Source organism: Aethina tumida, chromosome 4 (assembly GCF_024364675.1).
Source record: "Aethina tumida isolate Nest 87 chromosome 4, icAetTumi1.1, whole genome shotgun sequence".
Classification (NCBI taxonomy): Eukaryota; Metazoa; Arthropoda; class Insecta; order Coleoptera; family Nitidulidae; genus Aethina; species Aethina tumida.
This window is the reverse complement of record NC_065438.1, coordinates 14,742,235-14,760,177: the sequence shown is the minus strand read 5'-3', so window position 1 is coordinate 14,760,177 and position 17,943 is coordinate 14,742,235. Positions and strand designations below refer to the sequence as shown.

General features: G+C 32.8%; 4 protein-coding genes across 6 annotated transcripts in view; 2 read left to right on the top strand and 2 right to left on the bottom strand.

The window, feature by feature from the left end:
- Window positions 1-56: 56 nt before the first annotated feature.
- On the top strand, window positions 57-4,063 carry LOC109607175 (ATP-dependent RNA helicase DHX33). Its single transcript, XM_020023691.2, has 6 exons — window positions 57-751; window positions 1,429-1,674; window positions 1,731-1,915; window positions 1,969-2,238; window positions 2,300-3,095; window positions 3,732-4,063. Exons 1-6 carry the CDS (start codon window positions 326-328, stop codon window positions 3,930-3,932), a joined length of 2,124 nt encoding a protein of 707 aa, XP_019879250.2. The 5' UTR covers window positions 57-325; the 3' UTR covers window positions 3,933-4,063.
- A 50-nt stretch (window positions 4,064-4,113) lies between these two features.
- LOC109601689 (zinc finger protein OZF-like) lies at window positions 4,114-6,566 on the bottom strand. Its single transcript, XM_020017958.2, has 5 exons — window positions 6,374-6,566; window positions 5,493-6,312; window positions 5,222-5,437; window positions 4,909-5,160; window positions 4,114-4,852 (listed from the first exon to the last, which is right to left on the bottom strand). Exons 1-5 carry the CDS (start codon window positions 6,512-6,514, stop codon window positions 4,719-4,721), a joined length of 1,563 nt encoding a protein of 520 aa, XP_019873517.2. The 5' UTR covers window positions 6,515-6,566; the 3' UTR covers window positions 4,114-4,718.
- Window positions 6,567-6,781: 215 nt separating this feature from the next.
- LOC109601693 (growth hormone-inducible transmembrane protein) lies at window positions 6,782-8,792 on the top strand. Its single transcript, XM_020017963.2, has 7 exons — window positions 6,782-6,906; window positions 7,041-7,228; window positions 7,280-7,391; window positions 7,847-7,988; window positions 8,042-8,257; window positions 8,314-8,579; window positions 8,635-8,792. The coding sequence occupies exons 2-7, from the start codon at window positions 7,048-7,050 to the stop codon at window positions 8,720-8,722; spliced, it is 1,005 nt and encodes a 334-aa protein (XP_019873522.1). The 5' UTR covers window positions 6,782-6,906; window positions 7,041-7,047; the 3' UTR covers window positions 8,723-8,792.
- Window positions 8,793-8,943: 151 nt separating this feature from the next.
- Window positions 8,944-17,943, bottom strand: part of LOC109607173 (general transcriptional corepressor trfA-like) — a 214,501-nt gene continuing 205,501 nt past the window's right edge. For all 3 annotated transcript variants that reach the window (XM_049966835.1, XM_049966836.1, XM_049966834.1), the window contains 3 exons: window positions 12,725-13,156; window positions 10,739-11,013; window positions 8,944-10,685 (listed from right to left, as the gene is read on the bottom strand). In XM_049966835.1, the coding sequence (XP_049822792.1) occupies window positions 10,529-10,685; window positions 10,739-11,013; window positions 12,725-13,156 (864 nt within the window). In that variant the 3' untranslated portion in view covers window positions 8,944-10,528. The remainder of the gene's footprint in view (window positions 10,686-10,738; window positions 11,014-12,724; window positions 13,157-17,943) is intronic.

The window sequence follows — 17,943 nt, the reverse complement described above, 5'->3', positions numbered from 1 at the left end:
TCTTCAATCGCGCACGTTCCGCTGCGCAAGCAACAGATGGCGCGCCGAAAAAATTAACCTCACAGTTTAAAAACGCCGTTTGACAGTAGCGAGTGTGGTTTAAAAAAAATCCAAGTTTTGTATTTTGCAATTGGATTGCTGAAAAAACCACAACCAGTTTATAATGTGCGAGTGTGTGCCGGCCATAAGTGAGTTGTCGTTCGGTGTTGTGGTGCCCCACATTTCTAAAAATACTTGTTTTTAAACACTCACGTGTGCTATCTGGTCAGCTTCAGGCCGCACGCGTTCGTGTAAATTGTTATTGTTTCGCCGCAATCCAAATATTATGAAAATGGACTCCAAATATAACATAACGAACGGTAAATCGACGATAACGAAGTTCCAGATTAAATCCAAACCCACCCCCATACTGTTCAACAACAAAAATGGTCCGTCGTCGCCGAAAAAAATGAAAATGAACGGCGACGAAAAGAAGCACGTGCCGTTGATAACGATCAAGACGAAAATTTCTATTCAGGACCAGAGACGCATGCTGCCGGTTTTCCAACATAGGAATAAACTGTTGGAGTTGATACGACATCACAAGACACTGATAATAATTGGGGAAACGGGATGCGGAAAAACGACGCAGATACCGCAGTACATTAACTCGGCGAGGCTGCAGGAGAATGGGATGATTGCCATCACACAGCCGAGGAGGGTGGCTGCCATCAGCATTGCTGGCAGAGTTGCCCAAGAGCATGGAAATGGGGTCAGTAGCTTTTGGTAATAAAAGTTATTAAAAGTAATGACTTGTTAAAAGCCACAAAATTAATAAAATCATATTGGACTTTGGGTTGTCTTTTAAATTGGACAATTAATAGTAGTGGTCATTATTATAGCAAATTTAAAAGTTAAATATTTATGGCCATAACATTTATTAATGTTGTCTAAAAACGAATATTTTCTTATTCTATAAAATGTTAGAACTTTAAATTGAGAATTGAGAATTTTTATTGACTATATGAGTAATGTTTATTTAACATTAATACTTTGTATAGTACATATTAAATTTGACTTGGTTTTCTCTGTCTTGATAAGGCTGAAATATAATTTTTCTTACAGAACATAATACAGTTTGACCACAACTCACTATTAAATAATTTAAATAATTATAATAAGTGAAAGACATCTGGTCATTAAAGAATAAAATTAAAATGACCAGCTGCATACTGGTCACAATTCAAGTAGTACAGCTCATATTTTAATACATTTTAATAAGTTGCTATAATTATAACCACTACTGTATAAGAAATATGTCTTATGTGCTGTATGTGAAATATGTGTTATGCACCTTCTGTAATTTCTAATTATAAAAGTTTCAACACTTCAATATTCTAATATGTAAATATTCAGACAAAATGTATAATTTTGATTAATTAATTTCAGCATGTGGTTGGTGATGTAGTGGGTTACACAGTAAGATTTGAAGATGTAACAAGCCCAAAGACTAAAATAAAATATATGACTGATGGTATGTTATTAAGAGAAGCAATGTTTGACAAATTATTAATGAACTATACAATAATCATATTGGACGAGGCTCACGAAAGAACGATACACACTGACGTTCTTTTTGGCATTGTTAAGAAGGCTCAAAAAATCAGGGAAGAGAAAAAAGTCGCACCACTGAAAGTATATAAATTTTTAAAATAATTCCTGTAAATAGAAATAAACAAAGTAAATTTTAGATACTCATCATGTCAGCCACAATGGACGTGGATCATTTTTCGAAATATTTCAATGACTGCCAAGCCGTCTATCTAGAGGGCAGAACTTTTCCTGTAAATATTTTTTACGCCGTCACACCTCACGATGATTATCAGACGGCCTGTGTGGCCACTTTTTTCAAAATACACAAGGAGGCTCCACCAAAGTAACTAGTTTTGTATGTTATGTTATCCAAATAAAGTAAATAATTTGTTTCAGCCATGACGTACTTATATTTTTGACTGGACAGGAAGAAATAGAGGCGGTAGCGTTACAAATTAAAACGCTAGCCAAGGAACCGGATGTTCCAGGCCCCCCTGTTAGGGTTTTTACGTTATATGCGGCGCAGCCCAGCACCCAACAAATGACGGTGTTCTCCCCCGCTCCTACTGGTACAAGGAAGGTTATAGTTAGTACCAATATTGCAGAAACTAGTGTAACCATAAGTGGCATCAAATACGTCATAGACAGTGGTATGGTTAAAGCAAGGTACAAATACAACCAATTTTGCACCATTTTTATATTATTTAAATGTGTTAATGCATCGCAGGTCGTTCCATCCATCAACTGGATTGGAGCTGCTAAAAGTCCAACGCATATCGCAAGAGCAATCGTGGCAGAGAGCCGGAAGAGCCGGCCGAGAGTCCGAAGGATCCTGCTACCGTATATACACGAGGTCCCAGTTCGAACTGATGAACAAGACCACGGTGCCCGAAATCCAGCGTTCCAATCTGAACAGCGTGGCCATCCAATTGCTCGCGATGGGAGTGCACTCGTTGCACTTCGATTTCATGGATAAGCCACCGCACGACGCCATCGTGGCCGCCTTCGAGCAGCTGAAAATGCTCGGCGCCGTCGAGAACGTTCACTCCCAACAGCTGACGGCGCTGGGCAAGAGAATGGCCAAATTCCCGCTAGATCCGCGGTTCAGCAAGCTGCTGCTGTCGGCACAGCAGTTCGGCTGTCTGGAGGAAGCCCTTACTGTGATCGCTTTACTGAGCGCCGAAAGTATACTGATCACGCCGCCGAGCAAAAGAGAGCTGGCTCAAAAAGTAAGGCAAAAATTTTGTAGTGGTTACGGCGATCATATTACACTTTTAAATATATACAGGGAGTTTAGCAATGTGGGACAGAGTAACAAGCGCAATTGGTGTCACGAACACTATATTAACTTAAGAAATATGTTACACGCACGAGAGATTCGCAATCAGCTGGAGGAGATTTGTCGGAATTTGGACATACCGAACTCCTCGTGCGGTAGCAACATGGACCAACTCAGAAAGTGTATGATCGTCGGGCTGTTTATGAACGTGGCGGAATTGCACAGGGACAGGCAGTACATCACTGTAAGTAGTTAATAATATTGGACCATTTGTCAATGAAAAAAACATTGATATATATCTCTGTGTTTAATTGCTATCAAAATTAAATAAATATGTATAATTTTCAAGGGGCACTAAGTAATATTTTTTCTGGAAAGGGGATGGGAACCATTTGTCTAGATAATGGCAATTTTATATTTTACAATAATATTAGTAAAAATCAGATTTAACAACAAATTTATACACTTTTTGTTCTTTCTATCAACAACATTTACATGTCTTATTTGATCTTGGAACTTGAACAGGAGTTTAAGGACTCTGAGATGAAGGTTAGTGGATGTGGATCTGTAAAGAAATCCCAACTTTCTACTAAAAATGTGATGGCCCAATTTCGATTTGCTCAGAATAATTTATTTAAAAATATCGGTTTACGAAAATGTGGGAAAAAAGCTAATTTTTTAAATCTAAATTTGAGGGGTAAAATTTTCATAAAGAAAAAAATAGATTTTCTTCATTATTGGACCACCTATTTTAGAAAGTATATTAAACAATTAAGATTAAAACATAAATTTGCCATTATCTAAAACACATTGACATCAATATTTTTATTGTAAACTAAGGTAATGAATAACTGAAAAGACTAAAAAATAATTGTTGCAGTTGGACAAGAAACAAACGGTGATGATCCACCCCAGCTCCACGCTGCACGGCCAGCAGCCGCATTTAATACTTTTCACCGAGGTCGTTCAAACCACGAAGTGCTATCTCAGGGGGCTCACGACAATCGAGGCCGAGTGGCTATCGGAAATTGCGCCCGATTACGTGAGGACGCACAACCTTAAGTTTATGAACGACAATTGAATTCTCAGGTCACTGACGTACGTTGCACCGATTGTAAATTTTATAAGAGCGTTTATTTTTGTAAATTTGTTCCGAAAGCCGTGTTTATTTTAAGTGCCAAACTTGAGGAATATTATATATTTTTTATTTAATTTGTGTTTCATTTCAGTGTGTGTGGGATAAAAAATGAAAAAATCGAGGGTGGTATTTTATGATTTCCTCTAATGTAGGTTCCAATTAATTTACAAAATTTTACGATACAGGTAACGACTCGTAAAATATGTACACTGTAATAAATACATAAAATATGACTTTAAAAATATTAAAATCGATTGTCCATATACAATTCATCTAATCTATTTATACCAAAAATAAATGTAACATGTCAACTGTATAATAATTAGATATTTAATTTTCTCATAACTCGATTTGATTTCAGTTAATAGTGCATTAAGGAAGAGAAATTACTCACCTATTGGAAAAATATTTATGATTCTCTGATTCATTAATGCACTACCCATTTTAATTCTTCCCCTAAGTTAAAATATATTGTGATGCCATTCACACAATTAATTAAAAATATTAAAAAAAAAGTCAAATCTGTTGACACATTAATTGATAAATTGCGAAAGTCTGTAAAAAGGAATAAAGTTCGCAATTAAGGACAGTGAATTGGTACTTCTGGCAATCCCATTAACTTTACTAGAGTAACTTGAACAAAAATATGTTTAGTAATAGATAATTTGGAGTATGCTTTTGACAAAATATATAAGAATTCTTACTCTGAGACAGCTTTAACTAAACCTGCTAGAAAGCTATAAAAGATTGCATTTTGGTGGACAAAATTTCCGTTTTGTCCACATGCGTCCTCTTGTGTGTTTTCAACGCCGAACTCTGTCTAAATGCTTGTCCACAGGCATCACAGATGAACGGTTTCTCCCCTAAATAAAATAACGCAATTAAGATGTTTCAATTACACGTTTTGATAAACGTTTACCTGTGTGAATCCTTAGGTGCGACGTCAAGTCGTTGGATTGGGTGAAGGCCTTACCACAGAAGTTGCAGACATAGGGTTTCTCCCCAGTGTGGGTCCTTTTATGCCGCGCCAATATACCAGACCTAGAAAATTTCATCTTGCACCTGTCGCACTCATAGGGCTTTTCTCCTGAGTGGATTCTTTTGTGTTTGGTCAGGGAACTGGAGGTGGTAAAGCCGTGGTTGCACACGGGACAAACGAACGGTCTGGCACCTGGAAAACGCCTAGTTCACTTAAACATAGTTCCAACAAAATTTGCAGATTAAATTCTAACCTGTGTGTTTCCTTAGGTGGGCAGACAGTTCTCCCTTGCTGGCAAAGCCATTGCCACAGGTGCTGCACAGGTGAGCCTTTATGCCACTGTGCCTGATTGTATGTTGCCTCAGGTTGCCCAATTGGTTGAAGCCTTTGCCACAAATTGAACACAAAAAGGGTTTCTCACCATTGTGTGTTCTCATGTGGTCCTTTAAGTTTGATATTTGATTGAAGCCTATAAGTTGTACACTAGTAATTTAGTTTACATATTATGTAGTTGATTGTTTTACCTTTCAAACATATTTCACACACATGAGGCTTGACACCAGAATGAACACTCATGTGATGATTTAACTGCTCCTGCCTGCTGAATGATTTATTGCATGTTGTACAAGAAAACTTCTTCTCAATGCTGTGAATTTTCAAATGTCTAGTTAGATGGGATGATTTTGTAAATTGTTTTTTGCACACCTCACACTGGAATTTCTTCTTGTGGTGATTTTCTAGGTGAGTTTCCAGCTCCTCCTTTTTCAAAAATATAAGGTGACATTCAGTGCAGGTGTACAACATTTCCTGAGTTTTAATTATTATGGTGTCTGAGCCATCTTCAGCAATTTCCAGCTTTGCCTTTTGGTCTTCACCATTTATTTTAATATTGTGGGCCATTTTATGGTTCAACAAGATGTTTTCTCTTGCAAATTGTCTAAAGCATATATCACATTCAAACACCTCAGCACCTTTATCTTCTTTATCATTTATATTCATCACATATTCTTGTACTATTTCATTATCTTTTTGTTCTGTTAACACTTCTTCCTCATACGGAAATTCCTCAATAACTGTCTCCTCAAATGAGTCCTCATTTTCAATAACATATTCAGGTTTAACAATAAATATATTGTCACCAGTAGCAACACTTGAGAACACTTTTTCCTCCACTTTAATTTCACTATTGGCATAAAGATCTTTCAGTGATTGTTTTAGGTCCTGAGCCCTTTGCTTCAGTATAACATCAGTTTCCTCAACTTTTATTTTAAACTTATACATTTGAACTATAAATTCCCCACATTCTTTACACATGACTTCTGGGAAACCGTCAATGGAAGATATCTAAAAATTATTGTTAAAGTTTCTATTTGTTTACTTGTGTGTAAAACTTCTCAACTAGTACCTGTAGGTTTAGACATGCAGAGAGCATTTCGGACAAATGTAAATTGGTGCCTGAGGTCTCCTTTGTTTCGAACACGGACGTGAATTCACCGTTTTCCTTTAAACATGTTCGACAAATGCTTGTGGCGGATTTTTCATCCATTCTCAATATTTTTTTGGGAAAACTTTTGACAATCAATCGAATGTCACCCGTTGAAGATGCTCAACTAAAATTAAAGATGGCGTAAACTTACAGCGGGTCATTTAAATCATATTGTATATTTTATTGTGTTACATAAGAGACAATCTTTAACGTACATTAAGTACTTTCTGAGAAAGCGCTAAATTATTTTGTTATTTAGAACCATATTACTGCGAAATATATATTTATAGTAGTATGACGAAAAATTTATAAAAATTGCGACACATTTAGTAAATAAACGCATTGCGCAAACTCACAAACAACGAGATATTTTGACAGTCAAAACAATCTGAACTTCACGTTTCATCAAGTCACCACGACCGAACTGTAAATTGACAATCGATTTATTTGATGTAAGTCATTCAAATTCCAGTTATATAAAACAAAGCACACAATCAAATATTCATTTAATAATTAGTATGTAATATTGCACAACATAACCTAGTTTTCTGGAAACTTCCGATTGCCTATAGTGGTATGTTTACAGCGAAAAGATGGCCCTAATGTTAGCCACCCGTTTGTGCAGAGCGCCAGTTCTGAAGAACGTCGCCAGCCGTCCTCTGCAATATGCTCACATGCAAAGAACCTACGCCGACAGTGGCAGAGATGCCCTTCGAAGGGCTGCCAAAAGGACTACCCTTAAGGAAAGAGCCATGGCCCCAGCTGGAGACACAGGTAATTAAATTTTACTTTTATCTTTGTATGTTTCTAAATCTTGATTTTTAGCTTTTAATATTGGAAGAGGAGCTTTGGCTGGAGGATCGATATTAGGAATTGGAGCACTGTGTTTCTATGGTCTGGGGCTAGGAAAAGGAGTTGGAGCACTTGAAAAACATCAGTAAGTGTTTTTCTAACATAAAATATAACTTGTTTTACCTTACAAAGCAATCAAAAAGTTGGTTTTGTTAATATTCACATATTAATATGCATTTCATGGGCTTATATAATATATTTAAAGCTGAAGGTACATACAATAATGGCCATAATTATTACAACCTATTCAAATGTATTGAAACTATGAACTGTACTACTTGAATTAGATTTCAGTATATGTAATGTTTATTCTTTTTTTTCTGATGTTGTATCCACTATGCAGCTAATCAACTTAACAAGGAAACTGCTTTTTATTAATAATATGAGGACCAGTAATTTGTTTTAAGATTTAGTCAATAAAAATTCCTTTTTATTTCTTAAATAAATATTAATAATTGAAAACACTTTGTATATTGTATACAGCCAAATTTTAATGCTGATTAATTGGAAATGAATGAAAATAACGTTATTTCTTTGTAGTCTATGGCCAGAGTTTGTTAAAGAGCGCATTAAGACAACTTACTTGTACTTTGGATCCTCTCTGGCTATAACAGCAGCCAGTGCAATGGCAGCAGCTAGATCTCCCGCCGTCATGAATATTGTAATGAGAAATGGATGGATGGTAACTTATAAATAATTACCAATGTGCAATTACTTTAAAAAATATTTCCTCAGGGTATGGCGATTAGTTTGGCTGCAATTTGGGGTACAGGAATGTTGGCTCAGGGAATTGAGTACAAAGAAGGATTCGGACCTAAACAACTTGCGTGGATATTGCATACTGCCACAATGGGTGCTATGCTCGCCCCCTTGTGTTTCTTGGGTGGTCCGATTTTGACCAAAGCTGCTTGGTATACTGCTGGAGTGATTGGAGGCCTGAGCACAATTGCTGTGAGTTACCTTTACATTATATTTGTACATTAAATGATAAAAATTAATGTTATCAGGTGTGTGCACCAAGTGAGAAATTCCTGTACATGGGAGGACCATTGGCAATGGGTCTTGGCGTAGTTTTCGTATCGTCAATCGGTACCATGTTCTTCCCAGCAAGTTCAGCTTTTGGAGCTGGTCTGTATTCTATTTCACTGTACGGCGGTCTGTTGCTGTTTTCCGGATTTCTCTTGTATGACACTCAAAGAATTATCGCCCAAGCTGAAAGATATCCCACATCGCCTGGTCTCTATGGAGTCAAACCTTATGATCCGATTAATGCGTAAGTACATTTGCCTTTGCAACGGAATATTTGGCAAAAAGATAATTTTTTTTAGGTCTATAAGCATCTACTTGGATACTTTGAACATCTTCATCAGAATTGCAACCATCTTGGCTGGAGGAGGCGGTCAAAATAAACGCTAAAAGTCTCTCGCTAAATTATATTTGAATGAATGAATGCTATTTTTCAAATAAAAGTTTCAGTTTGGCTTGAGTGTTGTGTTTAAGTATAGGCTAGTTGTGTAAATATTAAGTTTATACGTTAAATCGAATGTGATAATTTGAATAAATAAATGCCTTCTTAAAAAATCGTGTTTTATTTAACACAAAATTAATTGGGAGAGGTTAATAACAATTAAACAAACTTGTAATATTTATTTATGTAGTTTATTTAAGCATTTGTATTCACAATGATTTGAGTTTTTAGTGTTATAATAAATAACGTTTGATAGTTGTCATTTCTTTAAGTTACAGTTTGAGTAAGTTTAATATGATTCTTTGGATACAAGTGCAGTCTTAAAACGAAATAAACAAGATGTAGTGTTGTGCAAAATTAAATCAATATGGCACATTTAAATACATACTGCTTAAAAACCGAACAGTACTTAACAACAAATTATGAAAATAATTATAGTTTCATAGAGCTATGTTCTATTTGAATACCAGAGAAAACAGTGTGGGCCAAAAGTTGTATCATTTGAGTAAAGGGGGCTCAAACTGATTTCTACAGTGCTCAGGTCTAATATCTAAAAACATGGCAAGATACTACTTCTTGAAATGTAGTCCTAGAAATCAATGAATAAGTAACAACAATTGATTATCCATATTTCTATGACTGCATGCTTATAATAAAAGTATATGAATAATGGATCTTCTGCCTTAACATCAACTTTGTAAGCTGTTATATTTAGATAGAGGCTCATAGTCCTAGATTAATTTGTATGTATGTACAATAAAAGCTTCAGTCATATTTTTGTAACAGAGTTTGAAGTCATGCGACTGGCAAGTACAGTTGGAATTCTATAAATTGGACTTACAGTAATGCCTCAATAATTACTAGAATTTATTATAAATATGAATATAGTTACGTATATCATGTACTAAAAGGATCAGTTAATGTTGTAGTTTATACAATCAATAGATACCAAAAGTTTTCAATACAATGGATGGGTATGAAAATAAATTTAAATGGGTGAAAACTTAATTTACTCATTTAAATTTATGCCAGTGATATATTGTCCCAGTTGATTACAGTGGCGAAAACGGCAACATTCTAACATTAGAATACAAGTCTTCTTTTCTAATATCAATAAGGTTGAGCATACCACACCAATTACTCTTAAAACAGAGAATATAGAATTAATAAATTGTATTAAGCTTTAAAAATATTTTGTAAATTAGAATGTTCCATTGTAATTTCAACCACTGCAGGCCATTCAATTTGAAATGATGATAAACCAAATTGTATCATAAGCTCCAATCACCTACTTATATAGTAAATTTATTTACAATCATTTGTGACTATGTAAAAATAAACTACTGTGATATGTCAAAGTATAAAAATAAATAACTCACTACAGAAATAATATCACTAAATGAAACAACAATGATGGTTGGATGAAAAATGACTGACTTAGTTTTCAATTAGTTCTGCGAATGTAGAGTTTAGTAGTACACACTTGTATTTTACACCTTTTGATTTACGAAAAAACTATACATTTAAATATTTAATTGTACTATCAAGAAAACCTAGTGATGTTGAGGGGTAACATTACAACTTGAAAGGAACCACGAGGAAAACGGTTAACAATTTCGAGAGAGATACAGAGAACGTCTTCGAACGGACATGTCCAAACAGGCCTAGTTCTAACATTAAAGCCTCATATATCGAAACTCAGTTAAAAAATCAAGCAACTATGAATGTATATACAAATGAACGGCCCCGTCCCGTTATTTCTTCACCAGACTCGCTATCCTGTGCAGGTGAGGCTTCACACTGCTATTGAGAGCCGCCAACGGCGAAGAGGGTGCGGGAGACGGGGGTGAAATGTTGTTGTTCTGGGTCGGAGCGAGGGTCTGCTCCTTGTATACTTGTTCCTTTGCTCCCCTGTAAATTAATTAACGTTTACCCGTCGTTAAACATCGCACAATGCCACTTACAAATATCGGGTTAAATCCTCGATGTCGACCAACATCGAGTCCTGCTCCATGTGCAGGTCGTCCCTGTCCATCAGGAACTTGACCAGGTTCTCGTTCAGCGTTTCGATTTGGGTGTGCAGGTCGTTGACGATCACCTGCAGCTGGGCCACGTTCATTTCGGTGAGGATCTGTCTGGAGAGTCGGCGTTTCTCCTCCGGGAATGGGATGCCGACTTTCTCCAAGCTGTGTCGCACCATTTCGGTTATCGGGCTCTTCTTCTGTTTCTGTCTTTCGATCTGGAAATTTAAAAGTAATTTTTTGCATTGCAATTGTTTGAAATTTTACAATTAACAACTTTTTGAATTATTAATGTTCAAAAATGTTTACACCTACTAATTTCAAAACATTGATAAATTGAACATCATTCCATGGAAATTTAGAATATGCGTCAATAATATATGAAAATATAAACATATTACCTTAAAAATTAAGTTAAAATGAAATAAAAATGTAATAAAGACTTTATAATGTTTTGAATAATTTATGAATAAAGAGTTTTATATGGATATTATAGTTTTATTTATTCTCTACTGAATAATCACACATTCATAAAAGGAATGCAATGATTCATTTAGAATTCCCAGAGTGATAAGAGAAGAATGTCTATTAAAATCCTAGGCAAGACGTTATGTTATTAATTTAAATTTCAATAATAATTGCTCAAAAAATATTTAGGTCAGTTTAAAAGTTTACATAACATTTTTATCTAAGAATAACATTGAGTAAAATCATAAAAATTGACTCTGACTAATTGAACTCATATATTATGTTTTATATTTGAAACAAATTATTTCAATCAGCAGAATTTTGATATATATAATTTCTTCATTAGAAAGGTATTGTTTTGAAATTTTTGTAGCAATTATAATTTGACTTGGACTACTTTTCTAATTTATTTAGAACAATATTTCGTTTTGATTTCGCCGGAAGTGACATCGACTTTGTTATTTTCTATGGAACACCTTATACATTTTTAATATTAAATCTAATTATTATAAAACATACATGAAGTTCCATTGACAGCAATCAATTTATTGATGTTTTAAGAAGCAAAAAATTAAACGTGTGCTTCGTGTAACGAACACTTTGTATAAATTTTGGGAGTATTAATAAATGCTCCTTATAGTATGGTCCTTGGTTAACGTGTATGCCAAAAATGACCATTCCAGCGTCAAAATTGGTGACTTTTTAGTTAGTCTATCAATCATAATTTTTGAAAAAGAAATTATAACTTAAATACAATTGAGTTTAGGTATAGAACATAATATAGCCATTTTATTTGTAATTATATGTATAATTGAAGAATCTAAAAATAAAAAGGTTGTCTCTTTGAAAATAACAAAGTTATTGATGTTTTAAGATACAAAATTAAACGTAAATTATGAACACCCTGTATAAAATTTGAGAGTACTAGTAATAGCTTCTTATAAGGTGGTCATTAGTTAACGTGTATGCTAAAAATGACCTTTCAATGACCCATCAAAATTGGTGACTTTACAAATATTTTAGTTAGACCATTAATCTATCAAAATTTTTGGAAATAAATTAATAACTCAAAAACAGTTGGGTTTAGGTATAAGACATTATATAGCCATTTTATTTGCAATTACATGTGTAATTTAAAAATCTGAAAATATAAGAGTGTCTCATTAAAAATAACAAAGTTGTTGATGTTTTAAAATCCACAAAATTAAATGTATATCAATTTTATTTGCTTTTTTTGTTAAAAACAAATTAGAAAAGTAGTTCAATTCCAATATATTTGAATTAAATTATTTCATCCCAATTTTGATATAATCTGCATTACATACATTGTGTATTTGTCCAAATAAAAACATTATACATTCAGAGCCAGTGAATATTCCTGGCACAACTCCAGCAAACATTCGGCAAGTCATTTCCCCAATTCCAGACGCAGGAAACAAACAAATCAGCAATTTGACTCACCTCCATTTGCATCCTGGCCATTTCCTTGGCTTGAGCGAGCGCCATCCTGGCTTCAGTTTGCAGTCTAGCCTGTCTGGCGAAGAAGTCAGTCTCAGTCATGGGCTCCTTAATGGGCTGCAACAGTGGCTGGCTTATGTTCAATGTGGCCGGCCTGGTTGCAGGAGCCGGAGTGTTGTTCTGTTTGTACAATGAATTCGAGTTTGTGTTCTTTGGTGATGTCTTTGGTTGTTTGGGATTTGTCATCGGACATTCTGAGTCTGAGCTTGGGCTCTCGGTGTCGGAAACTGTTTCGTTCATGAAACAGATTTGGAGGTTCATCCCACTTTGTAGTCTGGCCTGCAGGCTTGGTTTTCTGCCCGGCCTGTCTGTGTAGTAGTCCTCCTCTGAACCCATTGCCAGTCTCCGTCTGATCTCCTCCCTGTCTGTTCTCCTCTGTAAATCAAATAATTATTGTTAATAAGTGTCAAGTTAGTATTCAAATTAAGGACATACTTCAAGACTGTCATCATTGATTGTTATAACTCTAATAAACCTATCAACTATGTTTTGTTCGTCGTATGTTGGTGGCACATAAGGAAACCATTCCATGTTTTCGTTGACCGCATTATAATCGCAACTAAAGGTGGTCATTGAGTAAGCTCTGGGTGATAAAAAATCGTTGTCGTAATAATCATTGTCGTCCTTTTGAGTTATGGTATAGTAGGAGGTTTTGCCCTTCTGTCCGAACTGGCTTTTAATCGTGTTAATATTCGATGTGATTCGCCTGGACCTCGATTTCAAATTGTCGGTGAGATTATTGGTGTGATTTTTAATAGCCGCAATTAAATTATCGAACATTATAACCGCACTAAATCGCCACTAAACTAACAATAAACGCGTTAACTCGCAAATCGAATCAATTACGCGCAAATTTACGAACGTCCGATGCAATAAATTAATCACGGCACAGGAATTTTTTAAATCAAAGTCACGTTATCACCCTTTGTTTTGGCACATGGTTTATCAACTGTTATTCTTATTTTGTTGTGGCGTCCGACGATAAGGACGGACGTACACGAATTGGACGGGCGAGACAAGGACGCGATTACAACACGCCGTGCACCTGTCAGGTTCCCAAGGTTACGTGAGCGCTCGCAACGTCACAGAGGGAGGCACTTATCCAGCGGGTGTTTTTAAATATTTAAAAAGTTCGATACGTATCATATTGAAATCGATTATTTACAAAAACTGAATGTTGAGTTATCAAACGGTTGGCGACAACTTGCATTGTCAACAAATAAACGGTGAAATTTACGCAAATGTTACGTCAGTGTCAAAGTTTATTTAATTATTTTAATGGTTTCAATTAAGTTTATTGTTGTTAGGTTTTAAATCAAACTTTTAATCGGAAATTGTGTTAGTACATCGTAAACATACCTCATATAACTATATTTATGAATAATAAATTACACTAAAAGAATTTTTAATAGTTAAATTAGCAAATTAGCTCTATTAAATGGGACCTCAATAATGAAGTTTGTATGAATTTTCAAAGTTTATATGGAAGTTAAAAGAGACAACATTAAACAATAATTATTTATATGTGTAAAATATTATTAAAATAATATTTTGTAAATTTCGGAGTAATTAATTTGAATCTTTTAATCAGAAATATTCATTAATATTTTTGTATTAAACTGAACGCATTATTTAAAACTTGTTTTATGTTCTTTTTAATTAATTTCTATTTTAATCCAACAAAATATTAATATTTTTCATATTAATCTTTGTCTCTTAAATAAGATAAATATTTTCTAATATTAATAAATCATTTGCAAGTTACATATTAATTAATTCTTGCATTTTTTCTTCAATCAGGAAGATTTTTAATATCGAAAAAAGTATTTAACCATTTTTGCCACATTTATAAAACTAAATTATTATATTTATATTTAATTTTTTTATATTATACTGTAAATCTTTTTTAAACCTTTTTGCTTAATTAATAAAATTAAGTAAACGTTTTTTATCTTCATTTTAATAATTTTAGCATTTAATTAAGATATTAATTTCTTAATAATAATCATTTACAAACTGTAGATAATTAATTCTAGAAATATTTCTTATTTTTTTATTTGAAAGTAATTAACATTTTTGAAGCCTGATTTATATAATATAAAAATATATTTTTGCTATATTACATTCAAGTTCAGAAAGTTTGTATAATATACTTAGATAAATATTTTTAATTTTTATTTTTTTTTTTTGATTTTTTTTAATTAAGATATTTATTTCCTAATTAATTATTTATAAGTTATAGATAAATGTCTCTTATTATTTTGTTATCAGAAAGTTAACTTGAAATTTTAATACTGTAAAAATTAATTAACATTTTTCTATTAAGCTATATCTATTATTTAAAGAATTTTTTATGTCTTTCTAACTGTGTAATTATTCAGAAAGTTGAATAATATAGTTGAATAATATAGTTGAAACCAAATTATCATTTTTTAATTTTTAACTATTTTTTGTTTTTTTTTTTTAATTAAGATATTTATTTCCTAATAATAATTATTTATTTATAAGTATTAGATAAATGTTTTTTTATTATTTATTATCAGAAAGTTAACTGGAAATGGTAATATTGTAAAAAATAATTTACATTTCTCCGATATCTTTATATAAATAAATTTTTATATTAATATTTAAAATTTGTCTATTATTTAAAATTTTTTTTATGTCTTTCTAACTATGCTCCTTATTTTTTTAGTTGTACCGAAAGTTTGTATATATATATACAAAATTATTATCAAAAAACACTTTTAATACAATGAGATAAATATTTTTTAATTTTTAATTATTTTTTTTTAATTAAGATATTTATTTCCTTATAATAATTAATTATTTACAAGTTACAGATAAATGTTTATTGTTATTTTTTTTATCAGAAAGTTGACTAGAACTGATAATACTGTAAAAATAATTTTCATTTTCTGATTTATTTATATAAATAAATTTTTATATTAATATTTAAAATTTTTCTATGTGTTTCTAACTATATTAATTAATTGAATCCACATTATTCTAAAAAACAATTTTAATCTAACTAATCATTTTTTATTATAATTTTTAATGGTTTTTGTGTCTTAATTAAGACATTTATTTCCCAATACCAATATATCATTAACAAGTTACAGATAATTAATTCTTGAAATGTTTTTTATTGATTTTTATATTACGTACAGAAAAATAATTGTGTAGTATCGACTCATTGGTAATGAATTATTTATTTCCAACTAAAGCCGATAAAATTTAACTGGGTCTTCAAAAGTAATTGTACAATATACATTTCCCAACATAATGATGTTGTAAGACGTTAAGAAATTGTGGCAATTGTAAAGAAATATTTATGTTTTGTTGAAATGAGTTAAACCGCAAAATTAAATTAGTTCAGTGTTTTTTTTTTAAATGACTAACACCGGTAACTCCTTCAGTTAAGTTAAGTTATTATGCGAAGGAACAAATTATCAAAATAATTGTCCATAATAAGTATGATTAATATATTAATAATCTAAATAATAAGAATGACAACAATGCCAATATGCAGTTAATGATAAAGGGATATTTTAAAACTTGTGATAAAATTTATGTACACATATTTGCAGTGAACTTTTCATTAATTATTTGTACTATTCAGGAAGTACTTTGTTAACTTTGAAATAATATAATATTTAGTATATATTTTGAATTTTGATTAAATCAGTACCCAGTAAACCCCAACATATGTGTGTAAAAAACTAATCTATATCGATTAAACTGGTACTACTATCGTCATCAACATGAGATCAAAGCGGTCACGTGCCAGAACAAGAAAACAAGTACTCACAGTTTCGTCCAAACTCTCCAAAGTTTCGTTCTCGTCGAACGTCAGCGTGTACAGATCGTACAAGTAACTGGTGTCTTTCTTGTAATGTCTCTTGCGCTTTAATGATGTCATTGTTAATTGTGAATTGCAGATAACACGAAACACTGATAATACGCCGACAACGTCAACAACACAATTCGGTCGCCACTATCGTAGTACCATCCGCATTTGAGAAAGTGCGAAACGCGTGCACCAAATCGTACGTCTATCAAACGTGCACATTATATTTTGGCGGTGCCGCAGGTGCTGGGCTACGTGGCCGACGGTACCGAGGAGCAGTTTTCTAATGCGGTGCTCCTCCATGGGAACCCACCATTGCGGAAATGTGGATTGTTTCGCATAATCATCTTGAAATCAGCTGTGGTTATTAGTCCGTGCAAGGTTGTAAAATGAAATTGTATTGTTTGAGGTCTTTAACATCGCATGGTGCGGCACCGAGCCGCGGACCGATTTGCATGTTGCGGGGAGTGAATTTCGACATTTGCATTTTTCTTCGGATTATTGGCGAGATTTGTTTAGACGTGTCGCTTGGCTGGTGCGATGGTGAAGTCACGACATGTGAAGTACTAATTTACTTTTGATGGTAATATAAGAACTAATTACAATTTAAATTTGTTCTCAGTTACAATGTTAGCACATGTTTTTGAAATTGTAATACACGAATTCACATACTGACCTGTAAAAATGTTAATTTCCATAAAAATTTGTTATATTTTTTTGTTAATTGTAAAGAAAAGATAGATGAACATTTTATTATTTATTGTACGACTTCATAACTACAATTACAATGAAAATTTTCATCTTGTAAATCATTTTCACCTTCTAAATTAGGGGGAAATTAATCTGGAAGGGAGTACAGACAAAGTATTACACTGATTTTTCGAAGATTTTATGATATAACTGAAATTAAACACAGTAAAACAATGTCATCTTCCTTTTTTACTATTAAGCTTTTTGTTTTCAATTTAAAATATCATAATATAAAAAAATGTCATTTATGTTCACTGATGTTACTGAAAGAAGTTTGTGCCTGATGAATTATTGTCTGTATTTCTTATAGTCTGTTTTTCGTACAACTGCCAATCTATAATCATCTAACATGCCCTTTTTGCAAAAATTCTAGTACCTTATTTCTATCGAAATTCAATTTCATTCAAAATTTGTTTATCATTTTCAGTTTTAAAATTAGGAAGATGGTAAGGGAAGAATATTTTGACATCAGATTTTATGATATAACTGATTTTAAACAAAATAAAATAATGTCACATTCCTTTTACTTTCCTTTTTCATAGTTTATCCTTTCTTGTTTTAAATT

Coding starts and splice junctions, on each gene's coding strand:
- LOC109607175 (XM_020023691.2), top strand. CDS start 326: ATGAAAATGGACTCCAAATATAACATAACGAACGGTAAATCGACGATA. Junction 1,916..1,968: donor CACAAGGAGGCTCCACCAAA/GTAACTAGTTTT, acceptor AATTTGTTTCAG/CCATGACGTACTTATATTTT. Junction 2,239..2,299: donor AGTGGTATGGTTAAAGCAAG/GTACAAATACAA, acceptor AATGCATCGCAG/GTCGTTCCATCCATCAACTG.
- LOC109601689 (XM_020017958.2), bottom strand. CDS start 6,514: ATGGATGAAAAATCCGCCACAAGCATTTGTCGAACATGTTTAAAGGAA. Junction 5,438..5,492: donor GTGTGAAATATGTTTGAAAG/GTAAAACAATCA, acceptor TACAACTTATAG/GCTTCAATCAAATATCAAAC. Junction 4,853..4,908: donor GCACCTAAGGATTCACACAG/GTAAACGTTTAT, acceptor TATTTTATTTAG/GGGAGAAACCGTTCATCTGT.
- LOC109601693 (XM_020017963.2), top strand. CDS start 7,048: ATGGCCCTAATGTTAGCCACCCGTTTGTGCAGAGCGCCAGTTCTGAAG. Junction 7,392..7,846: donor GGAGCACTTGAAAAACATCA/GTAAGTGTTTTT, acceptor ATTTCTTTGTAG/TCTATGGCCAGAGTTTGTTA. Junction 8,580..8,634: donor CCTTATGATCCGATTAATGC/GTAAGTACATTT, acceptor AATTTTTTTTAG/GTCTATAAGCATCTACTTGG.